We start from the raw sequence: 20,474 nt of genomic DNA on the forward strand, positions 1-20,474 counted from the left end.
TTGATACTAATCTCATATTTGTGTGTTTAGTAGCTGGAATCGGTAGATGGTTAGGGTTAGCTTAGCATAAAGATAGCAAACAGGGGAAACGGAGAGCCTGGAAGTTTAGAAATTCACCTACAAACACCTGTGAAGCTGACTCATCACTGACACTATCATGCCCGTAGAGACCAAAACCAAAATCTGCAAAAAAGCAGTACTGAGGGAGATACCATGAAGATGAGTACTGGGCGGATGAATAAACTGTCTCTTATGTAACAGCTCCAACATGCAGCTACCCATAAATTCTTAAATGTCTGCTTGTGTGTAGATTAGATAAATGATGTACAATGTGTTTGTGAGCTTTAGATGTACAGTAATGGTAGGTGTGAATTTTCTAACTTTAGACAAAGCCAGGCTCACTGTTTCCCTGAGTCTTCGCGCTAAGCTAGGCTAACCATGTACCGACTCCAGCTCTGTACTTCACAGACATGAGATAGATGGTAATTTTGTCGTCTCTCTTTAGGAAATCAGCAAAACTTGTATTTACCAGTGCGCTACTCCTTAAAAAAGAAGACAAGAAAATGTAACACCCATGTATGTTTTTTTAATATGTGTGTTTTCTTCTGTTTACTCACATGTGGACATGTGGTGGCTGGAAGCGTCCCTGGTTGATGTTGTAGAAGGTAAAGGCCTGAGTGGGGTTCGTGCTGTACTCGTCTACCTCTACCGCCGCCCTGTTGCCTCGCTGGGAGTGTGACTGAGCCTGTGACTGCTGCCTCCTTGCAGCCATTATCTCTGACAAGGTAAAGGCCATGACACTCTGGACGAAAGTAGATGACTGGAGCAGTACGAGGTGTCAGGTCAGGAAGTTTGGTTGCTTGTTGTTTTTTGCTTTAGAATAGCGGAATAGACGGTCCTGGCGTGAGGAGAGGCGTCCCGACAGACTCAAATCCTCGCTGAGCTGACAGTCACAGTGACCTGAGGAGAGAACATCACTTCCTCCCTCCTTCTTTTTCTTCTTCTTCTTCTTCTGCACCTGAGAGGGACATTACAAAGCAGACATGACCTGAAGAGGTATGATGTGGTATAGATGGGAATTCACAGAAGTAGTAAAAAAGGTCAGCTGACTGTTATGTCAAACCTACTGTAATTTCAGTGTCTTAAAAATGATAAAGTTCGGATTATTTTGATTTCTTTTTATATTGTTGTAAATTGGATATTTGGGGGTTTGGGGCTGTGGAAAAAGAAAGAATTTGAAAACATCGGTCCCATTTTAGACACTCTATAGTCCATGGATTAGACGGGATGGGTCATAATCATAATCATCCTGATCAATGATGGGTGAGATGAGAAGGTGAATTATGTAATGATATCACCTGCAGCAATCCGCCAGCAGCAGAAACAATATGTGTGTTTCCACATTAACACTTGCATCATGTTAATGTTCCGTGTTCTTCTACATATCGAAAGGTCACACACGCTGTCATGATTCACAAAGTAAAATAGTATGGTGTAAAGCAGCTGTCCTGATAAAACCTGAGATCCTGTCTAAACGTGCATTTCAGAAAAGTTTAGTGGTGTCTTTTGGAGGGTTTAACTACAGCTTTTAGTTTTCCTGCTTAATTATTTGTTACAGTGACATGACTGTGTGCATGCAAATGTTTAAAATAACTGAAGCAGCCTCTCTAATTATAAAATTAGAGTGTATGGGCGGTGTGAACCCATCTGTGTAGGAGCATCTTATGAGTCCTTTAAATATCAGGAAACAGACTGCACCTTTGACTTTAGACCAGCTTTATGTTGGTCTGTGGTGCTGTCACTTTCTGCTGCCTCAAGATAGCAATCCTCCATCAGTGGCCCTGACTTCACCTCATTTTAAGTCCAAAACGCCCGGGGAAGCACAGGTGGGCGCAAGTACATTTGCTATTTTCACAAAGTGGGCACTGGGTGTGAAGATGATAACTGCGTCAGTCTGAAACCAGCTATGACACTAGCGCTGCGCTATGAGCCGAGCATAAGATAGAGCCCCTTGTGTTGTGGACACTTGTGATAAGCATTTAACACAACTTCCTGACAGTTATTTACAAGATAACAGAGAGAAAAGGTGCTAAGACCTTATTATTATAAATAGTAATATGAATATGAATATTATTTGGGTCTGACCACAATTTCTTTTTCCATGTTTTCCATGTTTAAATGTGATTTAAAGTTAGTTACCCAAAAAGGTGCTTAGGCATGGCTTTAAGGAAAAGGATGTTCAAACATTGATTGCATGTTGCTAAATTGGGTAAGGCTGCAAATAACAATTATGTGCATGATTAATCTGCAGATTATCTTAAATATTAATCAGAAGACAGAAGATAGTATAAAATGTCGATCAACATTCTTATTTATCTGACCATCCAACCAAAAACTAAAGATATTCAGTTTACTACTAAAGAAGACAAAGAAAAGCAGAGAACTGTCAGAATTGAGAAATCGGTAAAAGTTTTTTTCTGTCTCCCAAAAATATTGACCATTACTGATACTTCAATCAATGCAGGGCTGCAACTAATTATTTAACTCTATGGTACTGACTGGTATCAGTACACATCCCTTGTTAACTTTAGAGTTTTTAGTGTAATTCCTTAGTTCAGGACAAAAAAATAAACGAAGTTGAACAGAAAACAACAGTAATCCTGCAGTGAGAATTCCGTTAAAGTGTAATATATGATGACTGAAGATGAATGAAAGTAGATGAATAAGGCAACATACTGGTTTTCAAAATCCAGCCTGAACAACTGTGGTGTATCAATGATGTTTATAACACTGACAAATATAACGTCTGGTCTGCTAAACAGGGTCCGTGACGCCAATAATAGTGATGATAGATTTACATTCAGTATGAACCAATTTTATGTTGCTATAAACTATACAAATCAGAAAAGTAAAATTATCTGTTAAACACAAGCATTTAAAGATATCAAATCAAAAATAGACAATTTTAATCATCAACATATCAAAAAAATCATGACAGAAACAATTATTCATCTATTTGCTGTGAAAACACAGAGAAAAGCTGGGGATTCAAATCCAAGGCATCGAAAGCCTTGATTTTAGAGTGGTGTAAAAACACCAGTATGCCGGACCATTTGTCGACAAAACAGTCCATTACATGACAGAACCGCAGTGTTTTTAAAAGCTTCCAGGCGAGGGCTGCATCCCAAGCAGCTACCGCAGTACAAGCAACCTAAGCACAACATTGTCACCTTGAATAGGAGGCTAATTGAAAAACGAATGTTATGCGGAATGATAATCAGGCTGCAAATTGTAGAATAGAGCTTGAATGTTTTTTTTTTCCAAACGTTCTTTAGTTATTGTTAGTAGTTTGTTGTTAGCTCTACTGTATACGCTGTCACGTCCAGTATGACCTCTTCATTTGATTTTTGATCAAGAGATATAGGATAATAAAATTAATTGATAAAATCTTGTCAGTGACTATTGTATGAGGCCTGCATGTGTGTGTGTGTGTGTGTGTCGCCAAGTAAGATTGGATTTAACTGTGCGGTTCATTTTCGGAGGCTCTGTCGACTGCTGGGAGAGAGCTGAGCTGCAGTGAGATGCTGAGATGACGGGGATGCTGAGAGACGGAGTTGGTAATTTGGGGACAGGCGTTTTTGGCGAAGTCCGCCTGGACCACCGCGTGATGTCGGTGCGCCATCTCGACTCTTCATTCACTGCAACCTCACACGCTGACAGTACACTGACGTGACAGATACACACTTCGCACTTCACACCACGGTTGTTTGTCACGGGCAAATCCCAGCATGCTCTGTGGATGTGTTTCAGGCGCGCATACATTTCATGTGTGTGTTCGGTGTGCACACAGGTGGATGTGTATGCAGGCCTGTGCATGTTTATTCAAATGTGTTTCTGCTGTCGTGGATGTGACAGTGGCGCTGCCAGTGTGAGACAGAAAGATGCATTAGCAGATGCTGCGAGATTCTAACACTATGGGCCCAAATAGAGTTTTCTAGATTATGTAGGAGACACTGAAACACGAGCATCCTCCGTCCACACTCAATCCTGAATTTATTCCTTTTGACCGGCTGAAGTAAAATGTTATATTTCTTATATCTGTCAGATAATTCACACTGAAAACTCACACCTTTCAAATTTGTATCAAATCCATTAAGATTCACCTTTGACCGTTTTTGTAACAAAAGTGAAACAACTAAGAATTTTTTACCTAAAGATTTTCATTTTTTCAGGATTTCTGCTTGATTCAGATAGTGGCAGCTGAAGTTAGACAGTGTCGAAAGAGGAGGGGGAGACAAGTTGTAATCCAATCCAGGCCTCTCCGGTAAGGACGTAGCCTCAAGTCATGATACGCGTTTTACTAGGCAAGCTATCTGGGTGATTTTTTTTCAGTTAATCAGTATGAAATGATGGACAAAATGGGCCAGATGCTTATGTTATCTGACTGTTTTTTACAGTACTACTTCAAAAGGGCATGGACAGTCAAATGATTCAGTAAGACATTTGATCTCTGTGGCACATGGACGTGTCCCCCCCATTTCTTTCGCTTTGTCTCACAATCACTTGGATCTTTCAAAATCTATCACTAATATTTGTGAAATCTTTTTTACTTAGTACAATACAAAAGAAAAATGTTTAGACCTCTATTAACCATGTTTTAATCCTTTTTCATTTAACAAGTTGTGTGGCGTGTTCATCCACCTTACTGCTGTGGGCTCAGATGCACTTTGAAAACAAAATGTCTTGTAGCTTGAAGAGACGCTTCAGGGTGGTTATGGTGTAAAGCATAGACAAATTGTAACAGTATCTGTAACAGTATATGTGTTTGGTTGGAGTGTGTAAGATGGAAAACTTAAAAATTGCACCTGAAACATGTCAGGTTTCAGGTGTGAGTGTTCAAAAAAAATAAAAACATTGCTATATGTATATATATATATATAAAGATCTATCTATCTATCTATCTAAATATATATATATATATATATATATATATATATATATATATCTATATATATATATATAGATATATATATCTATCTATGTATATATATATATATATATATATATATATATACACACACACATACACACACACACATGCAATACACATGTGTACCAAGTTTCATATATGTACATTGTCATCACCTTCTCCAGTCAGTGCTCAGGCCCTAATTAATGAGGCACCAAGAGTCAGTGTGTTGGTGTAAATGTCTCAGTATGCCCAGCAGGCCGATTCAACAATCCATCTATGGAGAAGTGTTCCCCATTTGTATGATTCACTGTGTCAAGACTACACAAAAAAGGCAAAGAATTCTTGGAGAGAGACTATTGGGCAGCATAATTTTGCCCCAAATTCGAGCGTGGCCACTTGGAACAGGTATCAAAACGTTTGCTTTTAAAAGCAGCCGGATGACGTGTCTTTCGTCCTGGTTCGTTTAAAGCATACTGAGCCCGTCCAGCAATGAAAAAAAATGCATGCTTGTGGTCAGAGGAAAATGGACAAATGTTACTCTGGTTCTATGCAATTAAGATTACTCATGAGAAGACACAAAAATATATCAACTGGGTAAACTGGCCATGGATGGTGCACTCAACATGTACCACCTAGGTCAAACCTGACGAAAAATCTAACCTACCACTACGCGTGATGGAATATCCGGGTGCATAACTTCAGAACACAATCGCAGTCTGATTTTCTAAATGATTTGCTGATATAATTGTCCCTTTAATTTACTTATTTAACCTCTGGAGAGTCAGACGAATGATGTGCTGTATTTTTAAACTGTGCTGCTGTGAATATCAGTAATTCGTATCATGCACCACAAAAGAGAAAATGGCAGTGGATTCACGGTATACTGTGGTACGAAAAATTGTTGGTTATCAAACCATGTATGTTTGCTTGTCTGTGGTATTGAATTCTACCTTGTTAGTGTTATGCAAATAATAAGATTAATTAAAAATATATATATTTCGAGTCCATATATAGTTTCATGTCTGTCAGAACATTATATTTTGTGAAATAAAAGTGTAACAACAACACCACCTTTGTTTCATTCCTTTAAGGGTTATCTGCAACGATACCATACTCAACTGAAAGAAAAAGTGACAAAGAGCTTCCGCACGCTCAAGTCTACACCGTCTATTTAATATATTCACAAGCATCCGTCTCTTTCTTCAGGCATGCGGGACTTATGGCACTCGACCAAAGAACATTGTCTGTTTTTTTTTTCTTTTCTGTGAATTCCACAGGGTAGTTTTAAAAAGTCTATAGTTAGTCTATAGAATGAGCCTTTTTTGAAAACCGTTTCTTTGATGAGCAGTTTCCAGTTTTTCGTCTGGCATTGTGTTGTGAGTGCTCTATGCACATATCCAGATATGACATCTGTTTCAAAATCACATACAGGTGAAAGGTGCAGATTAAGAAGAAACCCAATTAATTGCTTACTTAAGATTTGCACTGTGCCTTTTAGTTTAAAATAAACTCAGTTGAAGATTAATCAGAATCAGAATTATTGCTTTATTTGTTTAGACAGTTTTTCCTTTTAGTTCCAGGAAACTGTTTTACTGAAGAATCTGCAATCAAATCTAAAATTATAGAAATATTTAACAAATGTATTATTTTCCAGATTGCAAACTTTGGCTCAACCATTACTTAAATTATTATGGAAATCACAATGCAATCAATGCAATTGGCAGGAACTGCTGTTTTCTGAAAGTAAAAATCATCGTCATAATTCTTTTATTATTATACAAATTAAATGCAAAAATGACCATTCCCTCTAAAATCATGAGTTACATTGCAATATCCGTCAAAATAATTGGGATGGTAAATTGTTTTTGTTTTTTTTTCATATTGTTCCCACAGTGCAACACTTTAATAGGCAGCAGTGGTCATGGCCACAATAAAATGAACTGTTGGTCAAGACATTGCACTTGATAAACAGTCATGTCAGTCGAAGAGCTCCAGAAAGTTAAACACTGCTGAGTCCTTCTCTACAAGACATGTTACTCACAGTCAAGTCTCAAAGAGGCTCCACACACGGGGGCCCTGAATCTGATGGGCTCTTAGCCGTCAGCAAGGAATCCAGTGAGGATGACAGAGAAGAGAGTTCTGTACTGTTCTGTAAAATATGTTGGCGAGGACTGCGGAAACAGAAGAGCGGCTGTCTGATTGATGCTCTCTGCGCTTGGGCACATTCTCATATTGAACATGCATCCATCGCATTACACTTTGTGGCAATCTCCTCTGATTGATTGCTCGTTTTCTGCTACATATGGACACACATAGAATTAAAAAAACATCTGAAAGTGGCACTGTATTTCATCATTTGTTTAATGCATAACCTTAACAGTGTGTGTGATGGACTGATTGGAGCCGTAACTCTGTAAAATATGATGAGAACCGATGAGGAAAATTTCATCTCAACAATGAATATAAGAAAAAGAATGGATGTTTTTTTTGGGTACATAAAATATTTCTCTCTCCATGTACTTTATCACCTATAATTGCCTGTTTAATTACGCTTAATTCACCTTTAATTCACTCACACACACACTTGTTTCAATTCATCAGTTCACAGGCATAATGTGTAACCTTAATTCAAATCAGCAAATGACATCTGTTCAGATCAATTATGAGAGCATTCCTGTGAATTATCAGCTTCGTGCACATTTTAGAGAACTTCAGAAGATTCCTCACTACTCGTTCTGTGAAGCTGAACTCTAATCAAACTTTGGCCGTTTGGTCCCATAGGCTGCACAAACTCTCCAGCCTGTACCGGACTTGGAGACTTTGTCCTTCAGATGCGGAGCTGCTGAAATCTGATCTAACATTTAAAGCGTTCCCGCAAGCCCTGCTGTAACGGGTTATATTCGGGGACGTGAATGAGTGGTTTCATTAAAACCCAGACTGCTCAAGCGACCCACAGAACCCCAAATCACATGAGTAAAAAACATGCATATTCACGTGAGGAGTCCAGGAGCCGACATTAAACCGGGAATACGAACCCCCCGGCGCGGGTTTTAATGCAAATCTGTGCTCTGCTCTGCGGTGCATAACAAGACACCTCTGCATAAAATGCCCCTAGAAGATGGAGAGATGAAGAGTGAGGAGTGAACCTACCGGCACCGGTGGTCAGCTGCGGTGAGGTTGCTCGGTGATGGATGTGGAGAGAGGACGCTGTCTGCGCTGTGACAGAGACGCGCTGGTCAGTTTGAATGCGCACCCCGTGGTGCACCGGTGGAGCGTCGTGGAGAGATCTGTTTCCTCTCCCCCCTCCTCTCTCTCTCTCTCTCTCTTTCTCTCTCTCTCTCCCCCCCCTCTCTCTCTCCCTCTCTCCGTATTTCCCGGTACAATGAGGCGAGAGGGAGAGAGGGAGGACCGAGAGCTGCTGCGCGGCTCCACACAGCTCATTCACAGCGACAGAGATCACGGCGGCATGTGAGGTCAGGAGCCCTCTACACCTTTAGTCCCCCTTCTGCACCACCCACCACCCCAAAAACAAAAATTGGATAAGGTTCACAGTAGTTGTCAAATGTTACTCTTTTACACATTTATTCATTCTGTACTGATCAAGTATGTTTTTTCCTTTTCATTTTTTCAGCGTCCGACATGATCATTTAAAGCCAGGATGCCCAGACTTCTTCCCCTGAAGAGCCAAACCTAAAACCTTCAGGCCAAAAGCAAACAAACCGTATTGTTAAGATCCAAAATGATACTAGGAAGTTCCCCTAATTGCCTACCATGTGTCTACCATGCTAAGATTATAATACGATTAATTAATGATTAGGGTTCATACATACTGTAAGAACATTTTCACAGTCCTGCCTTCATCTCATCCCAACAATAAAATGAGGCAAAAATCCATAAGGTCAAAACAAGCCGCACTTTGCAGGACGTACTGCTTTCATGTGTTCTCTTGTGTAGAAGCACAGTGCAGTATTATAAGATGAAACGTCTAAGTAAAATGACTTTAATCAATTAATGTATGATGTTTATGTTAATGCTGCTTGAAGTCCAGAATAGGCTATTTGATCTACTTTATGTACTGTTCTGTATATACTTAGAATTATATATCAATATTTTGAAGTCTTCTCAAAAACACTTCATAAATGTTAGGACTGGGTGACAAAATCAAATATTGATTGAAATTGCAACTATATTGTAGGATTACAATTGTTACTTGAATAAAGTATTAACACAAAGATTAATTATAAATAATCACCAGTACTGTAGATTTAATGACTAGGTAAGTATACCTTAGAGTAGGTAAAGGTAAGTACGAGAAAAAGTAGGCCAGTCTGGTCAATTCAGAAATGTGTATTGTTTACTGTAATGCTGCTGTTAAAACCAGGGAAAGACAACACTTATGTCATTTCACCATATAAAGATTTTTAAAAAACAAAACAATCGTATCAAGAAAATGATGGCATTAATTCCTGCTGCTTGCTGTAAATCAACTAATTGATTATTGGATTAATGGTTTTAGCTCTTCTCTTACCTTGTTCCCATGATATCCCTGCTGGGACCAAAAGTATAATTTCGATTTGATATGCTGCAGAAAATTCAAAATTAACAAGTAATTCAGTCCATGATTTAGTCCTTAAATTGTAATTTTCTATAAATGCTACTTTTTTACCCCATTAATTTCATGTGCCAATTATTTTATAATATAGCATTAATCTACCTCTTCTCTTGCATTTTATGATATTGAGCCTGAAGCTAATTTCTCCAAGTCCCTGGTAGAGAGAGACCAGGGGGAAGTGGAATTATCGTATACTAGTGACATCATTTGAGTCATAATTTGAGAAAAAAAAAATATTAAGATAGGACATGACCATGAATAAAGATGTCAGCGGGCCCCATCAGTTCCTTCACATCTCAGGCCCCTTTATCCTCTTCACCTAAATGGTTTTCAGTGATATATTGAACACACAAACACCAATAGATTGTATGTTATTAATGAATAAGCTCCATCTGTTAAATCATTCCATTTTTGCTGAAATGAAAAGAATTCACTCCCCATCATTTATTGGCGAAGTTAGGGATAATCAGTTAAATTATAGCATTACAGCATATCACCACCTCTGCTCCTGTTTATCCGCAGGTAATTGGACAGGGATTTAGGCTGGTAATGAGCTAAACAAATAGACCACAATCTGGAGCTCAAACACATGCATCCATAACCAGCAAACCCAAAGAGTCTCAGGTTGGAGTGAGTCCGCCATCTGCTGGCTGTAATTGGAAAGTTCTCAATGACTTAAAATCGACTGGATATCAATCACTCAGTGCTTTCTCCCTCTGTATAGTAACAAGGTATATAAAGAGGAAAATGGCAAAGTTGTGAACGTTTGGAGGTCCTCATAAGAGTCCCATCCATAATCAGAATCTGTTCAATTCCTCCCTAATTTGAGAGACTGATAGAGGCTAGTTCATTGTGATACAAAACACCAACACTGTCTCCTGACCTTCAAAGCTTCAGATTGGATTATGCTATTGATTAGTCTGTTATATTTAAAAATCACAAGGTAAAAGCTTTACAATCCCTATACTCTAACCTGAGACCTGAGATTTGTATAAGAGGGAAAAAAAAAACAACTTTAATTGAGAAAAATGTAAGGAAACCTCAAGAAAAATGGATGGACAGACATGCAATAGGTGTCATCAGCACAGAATAAACAGGCAATGGGTCCAATAACTTGGTAGGATGTACTTTTAACCTACATGAAGAATAATGATCTGATAGGATGTCAAGTAACTTCCAGCTACATTAACTCACACATGTTTGTATGTGTGCTACACATACAAACTCTAGCTCAACAACAACCTAATCCCAAAAAGTCGTACACAATGCAGGTGCTTCTGTGACGTGTGTGTGTTAGTCTGATTGGAGGTAAGATCTGAGCAATACAACCCTCCTCTTCACCATGTAGAGCTGAAAAGACAAACAGACAAGAGGTAAAACACAAGGAGACGTTTTGAACAGAGGGAGAAGAGACAGGGCAGGACCACATACACCAAAGGAGATAAGATAAGGACACTATTCATACAGAGGATGAAGAGACAAGAACACCATTCACACAGAGGGAGAAGAGACAAGGACAATATTTACACAAAGAGAGCAGAAATAAGGACACCATTCAAAATAAGGGTGAAGAGACAAGGACACCATTCACACACCACTCACACTAAAGGAAAAGAGATAGGGACACTATTCCCGTAAAGAGACAAGGATACCATTCACACAGGTGAGAGGAGAGACAAGGACACCATTCACACAGGTGAGAGGAGAGACAAGGACACCATTCACACAGGTGAGAGGAGAGACAAGGACACCATTCACACAGGTGAGAGGAGAGACAAGGACACCATTCACACAGGTGAGAGGAGAGACAAGGACACCATTCACACAGGTGAGAGGAGAGACAAGGACACCATTCACAAGGAGGATGAAGAGACAAGAACAGCATTCACACAGAGGGAGAGACAAGGACACATTTCAAAGAGAGGGACGACAGACACAGGGATACCATTCACACAGAGCAAAAAGAGGCAAGTGCACCATTCACACAGGGATAGATGAGACAAGGGGGGAACACATCTCTCTATAAAAGCAAGGAATCTCTGTCTGTCTGTGTGTGTGTGTGTGTGTGTTTCTGTTAGTCAAATATCTCTGCAGATCAGGATCACACTGACCTGAGACTTTCAACATGGCTGCTGCGTGGTTCAGTGGTGTGCATCTAAGCATTTGCTTGGACTGCAATGATACCGTGAATAAATTATTTCATAAATGCTTTACAAATTCCGCCAAGCATTGTCCAACGGAGCCACCACAGTCATGTGCGCACCAGAGCCAATCACTGCACACCGTGGCCACGTGCGCACCAGAGCCAATCAATGCAGAGCTCAAGCCCACGACATACCTGAAGAAACAAGCGGATTCATACCTGCAGCAGCTCGAGCTGGACCGGGATTTTGCCGGCGGTTAGGTCCGAGATTAAACGAGTCCGGACCGAGTCTGTTCGGGTCTGAGGAGATCCGGAGACGCGCGGACAACAAAGTGGGATCGGAATCTGTGGATGTTCGTGTGTAGCTAGCCGCTAGCTAGCTGCTAGCGGCTAGCTACATGGCCCACCTCCCGAGGCGACGGACCGGACGCATCGGCACGTCCATAACTGGACCTAGGGTAAATAATGTCCGCCACGTTTTTTTGCGAACATTCCCGTCACGTTTGCTTTGTGTCTGGTGCAGGAAGAAACGGTTAAAACGGGCTTTTGTCACGAAAGTGTCCAAGCAGCAAGTTTGGTTGTTGAGGAACAGGAAGTTGTGGGAGGGACCTAGGCGGATGATTGACATGCAGCGACGGTCGGTGTGTAGACAGCGATATTGAGAGTTGAGAGATTTGTGACATTTAGCGTGTTTGGAGTGTGTAGTTAGTGTGTTATGTAGTGTTTGGTGTAGTGTGTTTAGTGTGTAGTGGAGTCGGTTTTTTGTTTAATGAGTCAGAATGAGGAGAAGCTGAATGTGGAGCAGGCAGTCCAGCTATTTATTCAGCTGGAAGGAGCTCAGGCAGACCTGAGCATTGCCTGCATTTAAATGTAAATAGTTACATATAACTTTGTACATTTTTTAAATGTATGCACAAATTTAGCAAACAACAATTTATATTTGCATTATAAGTTAAAAAAAAATGGTTTGTTAAACATATTTGTGGTTTTCACAGTAAACAAATCTAACTTTTTCTACTCGGATTTTAGGTTTTTTTTTTGTGATTTTAGGTCCATTGTGTTAATACAGTATGTCAAAATAAAAAAATAACTGTACAGTCACACATGTGAGGTTGTGCTGAAAATAATGACACCAAGTAAATAGCTTTTAAGGTGAAATATAATGGCAAAATCAAAAATAGTCAAAAACAGCCAATTATACCCTGGAATATCGGATTTCACAACAAACCTAAATATCCCTGACGTCCCACCTTCAAACACAGCCTCATTTGGCCATCCATGAAAAAGCTACTTAACCTCCCACTTTTTTATAGGAATACATTTTTCTTACGGGCACTGCACTAGTACATCAAAAGAGAAGAGACAAAGACACCATGCACACAGAGGGAGAGGAGACAAGGGGGAATCACTTGTAGGAACCCCAAGGTGAAGAGATAAGGACACTATACATTAGGAAGATGAAGAGACGAGAACATCATTCACACATACACAGAGGAGAATAGTACACAATTCACACAGATGAGCAGAGACCAGTTCACCATTCATACAGAGGAAGAAGAAACAAGGGACACCATTCACACAGATGAGAAGAGACATGCACACTATTCATACAGAGGAAGAGGAGACACGTGCTCCATTCACACAGAGGGAGAGGAGACAAGAACACCATTCATACAGAACCTGGAAGAAGGAAAATTGTAACAGGTCCAACTGATTCAACTGATTGATCAATTGAAAAATACCATGAGTGTCTACAAAAAAAAAATAAAACAGGAAAACTAAGCAATGCTATGAGCGCACATTACCTTTCCAAAGCAGATACTTAGTGACAGTGTAGGATTTTGCACCATCCTCATTATGTGGGTCAAAATCTTAATTGTCCAATATTCACTTTTGTTTTAGCTCAGTTTCTGCTCTCAACCAGCTCCTGAGGGAAGTTTTGAACGTGACGACGACACATTGGCACTAGCTCTGGAACTCTCTGCCCTTGGAACCGATATAGAGAAGAGTTAACATTTAGTTAGCACTTTTTAGAGTACATTCTGTAAGTTGTTTTTAATGGAGTCATTGCCAAGCCCTACTGTGCACTGGAATAATTAAACCAAACAGGAGATGTTTTGTCACATTTTTGTTATCCAATCAGCCGATGTTCAATCTTTATCACTTTATATCCAGTGAACTTTCAGCAGAGCAACTGATGGAAAGAAGGCAGCAAGATAGCGCAGGGAAAGTAATCTCAGCATCTGGCACAGTCACATTTGCCTGCAGGTGCTGGCTGCTGATTGGACATCCTAGAAAAGTCATGTAGGAAATATCAGATCTGCCTGTCAAATATGATTAATGAATAACATCAGAGCAGCTGAGAGCTTAAAGTAATATTCTAAACAAGCTGTTAACTCCATCACCAAAGGAGACTGCCCGTCAGTCAGTAATAGGACATTTGCATGTGGGTAAATACATTTACACGAATTATTCTGTAATTATTCTGTAATTCACAGCTCATGTGATTATTTTGTGTATGTCAAAAACGTAAACCTCACAGTGTCATACTGAACTGCTGTTCTGAGGGGGAAAACATAATAGGAGGAGGACATGGTTGTATCACCTTACAAAGTTTGCAGGGTGACATGTATATTTCCTGGAGCAGACTTTTTTCTTCTTTTGGTGTCAGCAGATTGACAGGGAGGAGGGTGCCGTCCAATCCAAAAGTTATATTAAAACACACACACACACACACACAGAAAAGAAAGAAAAATGAAATGAAATGAAAGTGTCATGCTGTGATGGATTATCTTATTCTGTGCAGAACAAACAAAAGCAAATATCTGATTTTGTACAGACACACAAGAAAAACTGGAAAGGGACAAGCAAATATTTCACCATTTAGTGTGAAATCTGTAGTATTTTATCCTGAATCAATGAGAATTCAAGCAGTGCGATACATGTCCCCAGTTCAATACATTCAAAACTTCAAGGTTATCTTCACTGTCAACAAAACCGTCAATAAACTATTTGTGATGTCACAAATCATGCTCGTAGCCTTAGCTCTTAAAATCAGATTTTCAATGAGTTTGGAAAAAATTTACACTTTGAGCAAAGAATTTGAAAACAGCCTTCTGGAGTCAAACTCTAAACACACATCATTCTACACAGTGAACCTCAAACATTCAGTAGTAGATGCAAGAAGAAAAACGCATCTTTGACTGGACGGGGTCTTTAAACATGCAGCCTGCAAGTAAAAGACAACAAACTTACAGTATACTGTATGGTGTGGTTACAATCCACAGGATTTTTGCTCATAAGCTTTATTGAAGAAGTAGTGTTACTGATGAGGGTGGCTGCAGGGGTGTTTACTGGAAGAGTGTAGATTTGTTCAAAAAGGGTAATTCACCTCTCATCTACTTCTATGTAAGGCAAAGAGAGCAAAACATTTGTGTAAAAGAAAAATCCTGCCAGTGCTGATGATGATGATGAGTGTTTCTGGCGTAGCGTCCAGATCTGCTACACAGATTACAGAAGAAGATAACTGCAATATTAGCAGTGTCAGCTTTTCCGAAAAGCGCACTTCACACGCACATAGAGCCATATCTGAGAAAAGGTAAGAGATGAAATGAGCAGATATGAGCTGCTTCAAGGGCTCCTCTGCGGCTCTTTCATTGTGGATGGGAAGATTCGACACATACGCACAAAAAGAGACGACTTGAGTCTGTTTTCTGCTACTGTTTTATTTAATTTGTTCAGTACTGGAGTTTCATGGACCAAACAATGGCACACACTGCGTTACAGTTTCTCTCTTTGGGTACAACCGACTAACACAAACGTTAAAATTATTCCTCTACAAATTGGACTAAAGTACATACATACACAGTCTCTTTCTCTATCACAGGCACCCGGCACAAAAATTCAATGCTTCACTCACACACACATGTGCACACACACACACACACGCACACACACACACACACACACAGAAATGCTCACACTTTACTGCACACATTCATTCTTACAATCTCTCTCTCAAACACACACAGCCATTCACAATAGAATACATTCTCAGGAAAACAAAACAGTCAATCATATTATTTTTTTCATAACACAGTGCCCACCTCAAACAGGAAGTAGGCCGTACCGTGACATGTCTGTGTGGCAGCCATTTGGAACGATAACTAATAACATAATGCTTTTAGTTTGGGAACCCATCTAATGATCCAGTGACCTCACTGACAATTGGGTTTAAGATTCCATTTTAAGGGTGATTATCAGCCAATGTCTGTAAAAATATCCTTTTAAATTATTTTCCATTTCATTCTTGGTTTCCTCAACTATTTAAAATTTCGTTACAGAAGAAAACCCTTAACGGTGACCAGCTCAGCACTACAAAGGACCATACTTGTGGTTTGCCTGCTACAGATCACTTATTCCATATGCTTTTCTTGACTGCAGACCGTTTACCAAAGTAAAAGTTTTCGATGGATTTCCTACCTTCTAGACGTTTTGGATTTATTTCAGTACGCTACAAAAATCAAGATGGAGACAGCTTGTAGAGGCGTTATCTTCAAGAATATTGCAACATCACAGATTCAGAAGTTAGATGCTGAAAAGCTCCAGGCCAAGGACTGTTGGAACATCAGATTCAGAAGTCAAAAACGAATTAAATCTGGATGTCATAGTAAGGATAATGTTTGTTTTCTGCATTCAGTCCAGATCCATAGCCTGGTAGGTCATCTATGAGGAACCCTTTATGATATTCCTGGATCTTGATAAAGTAATCCTATTGTACTTTCTTTGTCACCTGGGATGATATGACCATAGCACAGAGCTACTATTGATAACTCAGTGGAGGTTCTGGATACATTTTCGAAAATGATCCTTGCGCTATAACACACTGACATGACAAAAGTAAAAGAAAGTGCAGAGGTCTTGTCTTACGTCAAGCTTTGAAGTGTGAATTTATATTGGCTGTGGGATTTGTTTAAAGAGTTGCTGCTCAAGAGCCAAATTATACATTCCTCATTTTCAGATTTAAGTACCTCCCGAAACACTGTGAGGAGAGCTTGCAATGTGTTTCTTACAGCAAAAAAAAAACATTTTAACATACTTAAAGAAAGAACTAATTGTTCACTGTGATGGTTCATTCATAATAAAGGAAGTTTGACATTTTGTAAAATATACACCATAAGTTTAATACCACTCTTATGTGTGTATGGTAAATACATCTATCAGCAACTCTAAAGCTGACTAATTAATATATTTTTTTGTATGGAATAAACAATCTAGATACATGTTAATAAGTGAGATTTAGCAACATATCCTCATGACTATACAACTGAATAGATGAACTGCCAGTGACTCCCAAAATAACTTGACTGTTGCAGTGTACAAGTTGTACTTAGTACAAGTACAGCAGTTAGGTATAGGCAACAAAACTACTTACTTTAGGAAAACAGTGGTGGTTTGGGTAACAATGACTACATCAGTGATGTAATTAAGGGAACATAGGTATGTTAGTTACCTCGAATAACTCACCATTGACTTTTGGTTTCTGGTTTGATTTCTGGACATAAGCGGTGGCCTCCTGGGGGAGGGTCCTGTGCTTATCTGACCAAACCATCACCCAACCTCCTCCCTATATGGATTTTGCCACTCTATATACTACATTAGCAGACTTCCTTCTTTGCTGCTGTAATAATTACTATGGAAACTAGAGATCACTGCCTAACAAAAAAAAGGAAGCTAAGCTAATCAGCTGCTGGCTTTAGCTACATATTTACTGTAGAGACATGAGAGTGGTGTCAATCCTCTCAGTAAGACAGTGAATATTCTTCAAGTTATTGTGCAAGTCTCTGCACATTGATGTTTACAATGTACTAAAATGAACAGAAACCAGTCTGTCTTCTGGAAGGTAGGAAACCTCAAACCTTGATCTTTGGAAAATTCTATGCAATATAATTTGAATTGGACTAAAACATGCAAAATCTAGAGCCTGGTCCTTTAATTTATAATCATTCAATCAAATCAATCAGAGCTTTGATAAGCTCTAAAATTAGCACTGACACTCCCTCATCTTCCTTGTGCTCAGCACAAAGACTCTTTACATGAATGGCTATGGGAACACGAGGTAAGCTTCCAGAGCAGCGTTAACACCAATAATGGATATTGCATATGCATTTGTTATCATTCGTCTGGGTAAGCTTCTTAATGAACAAAAAAACACACAAATAAAGTTCACTGGCTTACAGTTGAAGCTGTAAGTGCTACAAACACACAGACACTCAGATAGGAGATGCCTCTTATTCAGACTGTATCCCTGCCACTACATTCACCTCCAGATCATCACTCCAGTCACACCATACATGTTTTACAACTCCACTCGCATTGTGTACATATAGAGTCCATCTTCAATATGTGATGTAGGATTTCATAGATGTATTAGTACCAATGGGAATGACACAGAAACATCTAGCTGGGTTATCAAAGAAAAGCATAGTATACACACTATACTTCCTATTTAATGGAAAGAGATTGCATCTGTGTGAATGCATATATTTGTAGTAGTAGTAGTTTTTTTTAGAAACAGGCATATACTGTACTAGTATGTATGTATAATGCCATCATACAAGAAGCCTTTATGGTGAAGCTTCTTCTCTCTGGCAGCTATAGGACATGTTTGCAGGATGAAGCAGGATGGGGCAGTGAAGACACAGACTAACTGTAGTGGTGCTGGCAGGTTACAGCGATCCAATGCTTAAACTGTCTTCCCTCTGTGCGCTTTAGTTTAACACGCAATCTCCACTGTTGAGATGTTTAGGCTTCAACCGAAATGTTTACTCACAGGGTGAGTGAATGTGACTTGAAGCTACTGTAACTGAGAGATTTGGGGGTAACTGCAAGTTACAGAGTGGGAGCCACATGTGGCACATTTCAAAACAACACAAAAAAAGGTAACAAATACGTAACTATAAAATTCAAGTGCAATTAAAGTTCCAAATATTAGTTACATCACATCCATTTCTTTCTAAAGTAACAATTCGATACTTGCAGGTAGTTTATCTCATCTTGTTATATATCTTTTTTGAATTATTTAAAAAAATTACAATATAGTCGTCCTGATTCACCCCAGTTAATCTTTCCCTGTGCTCCAATGGATAAAGCACTCACTAAAGTGGAATGGTTAAGATTTCCCAACTTTAACATTTCATTCAAATCATTTTCCTAAGTGTGTTTTAAGTGCACCAATCTTTTTCTCATCTCTGGCTCGTGCACATCTAGGTCAATAAAGAAGTTTAGGACACATCCACGTACAATGTGTGGGCCAATGCATCATAACACATCATGCTGTGCTGCGTGTGTCCACACAAACACACACGTCTTACACATCTGTATGTGCGTTGCATCTAAAACATCTGTGATGTGGGCTTCTGCAAGTTCTGACATGTTCAGTATAAATATTACAAAAAAAAAACAACAACATAGAAAACAAAGCGGAGCAAAATAAAACGAGGGAGGGGGAGGAAGTGAAAGGAAGAATGCAGAAAAAAAACGTATTAATAAAGGTGCAGAAATTGGGGAATGGTTGGGAGAACAAGAAAATGTAGAGTGCAGAAATAGGGTTTGACCGATATATTAGTTTGCTGACTGGTGGTGCCAAGAATTGTTATCAAGATGACTTTGGGAATGCATAATTACAGATTTCCTCACGCTTTACATATTATTAATAAAACATTTTAATAGGAATAGTTCAACACTTTGTGAAATTCGCTTTCTTAATGAGAGTTATGATGATTAATACCACTTAACTAAGCTTATCATACTGACTGGAAGCAAGAGGAAACAGTCAGCCTAGTTCTGTCCAAAGGTACAAAAGAGTCAACAACTTTTAGAAGGACCAGGATGGACAAGTCCTGATCTGCAGCCAGCATATAGCCTCCTGTAAAACCACAACATTCTGTATTTACTTTTTTACTTTTTATGTTTAACATACATATGTGAAAGGGGGGACAATCTGTGTTTCTACCAAAATAGCGAAAATTCCTTTAATACATATAACACACTAGAAAGATTAATGCGATCTATTTAGTTGCTAGGTTGTGTGTCCACATTGAAGTCATTGTGGCTTAGTGGTTGAGATGGTAACCACAAACTGTAAAAGACCCTGGATGGGGACATTTGTTGCATCTATCTCTCCCTCATTTCCTGTCATCTTTCTACTGGTCAGATCAAATAAAGGCATACAATGAATAAAAACCAAAACGATGTTAGTTATGATGATTAATACCACTTAACTAAACTTATCATACTGACTGGAAGCAAGAGGAAACAGTCAGCCTAGTTCTGTCCAAAGGTACAAAAGAGTCAACAACTTTTAGAAGGACCAGGATGGACAAGTCCTGATCTGCAGCCAGCATATAGCCTCCTGTAAAACCACAACATTCTGTATTTACTTTTTTACTTTTTATGTTTAACATACATATGTGAAAGGGGGGACAATCTGTGTTTCTACCAAAATAGCGAAAATTCCTTTAATACATATAACACACTAGAAAGATTAATGCGATCTATTTAGTTGCTAGGTTGTGTGTCCACATTGAAGTCATTGTGGCTTAGTGGTTGAGATGGTAACCACAAACTGTAAAAGACCCTGGATGGGGACATTTGTTGCATCTATCTCTCCCTCATTTCCTGTCATCTTTCTACTGGTCAGATCAAATAAAGGCATACAATGAATAAAAACCAAAACGATGTTAGTT

At 39.1% G+C, this 20,474-nt stretch overlaps 1 protein-coding gene across 1 annotated transcript in view; it reads right to left on the reverse strand.

The window, feature by feature from the left end:
- mpped1 (metallophosphoesterase domain containing 1) overlaps positions 1–8,422 on the reverse strand; it is a 95,569-nt gene extending 87,147 nt beyond the window's left edge. Inside the window, exons 1-2 of the mRNA XM_030440324.1 lie at positions 8,123–8,422; positions 618–1,018 (exon numbers count right to left, since the gene is read on the reverse strand). Coding sequence (XP_030296184.1) covers positions 618–796 — 179 coding nt within the window. The 5' untranslated portion in view covers positions 797–1,018; positions 8,123–8,422. The remainder of the gene's footprint in view (positions 1–617; positions 1,019–8,122) is intronic.
- Between the last annotated feature and the right edge of the window lie 12,052 nt (positions 8,423–20,474).

This window comes from Sparus aurata, chromosome 14, assembly GCF_900880675.1.
Source record: "Sparus aurata chromosome 14, fSpaAur1.1, whole genome shotgun sequence".
NCBI lineage: Eukaryota > Metazoa > Chordata > Actinopteri > Spariformes > Sparidae > Sparus > Sparus aurata.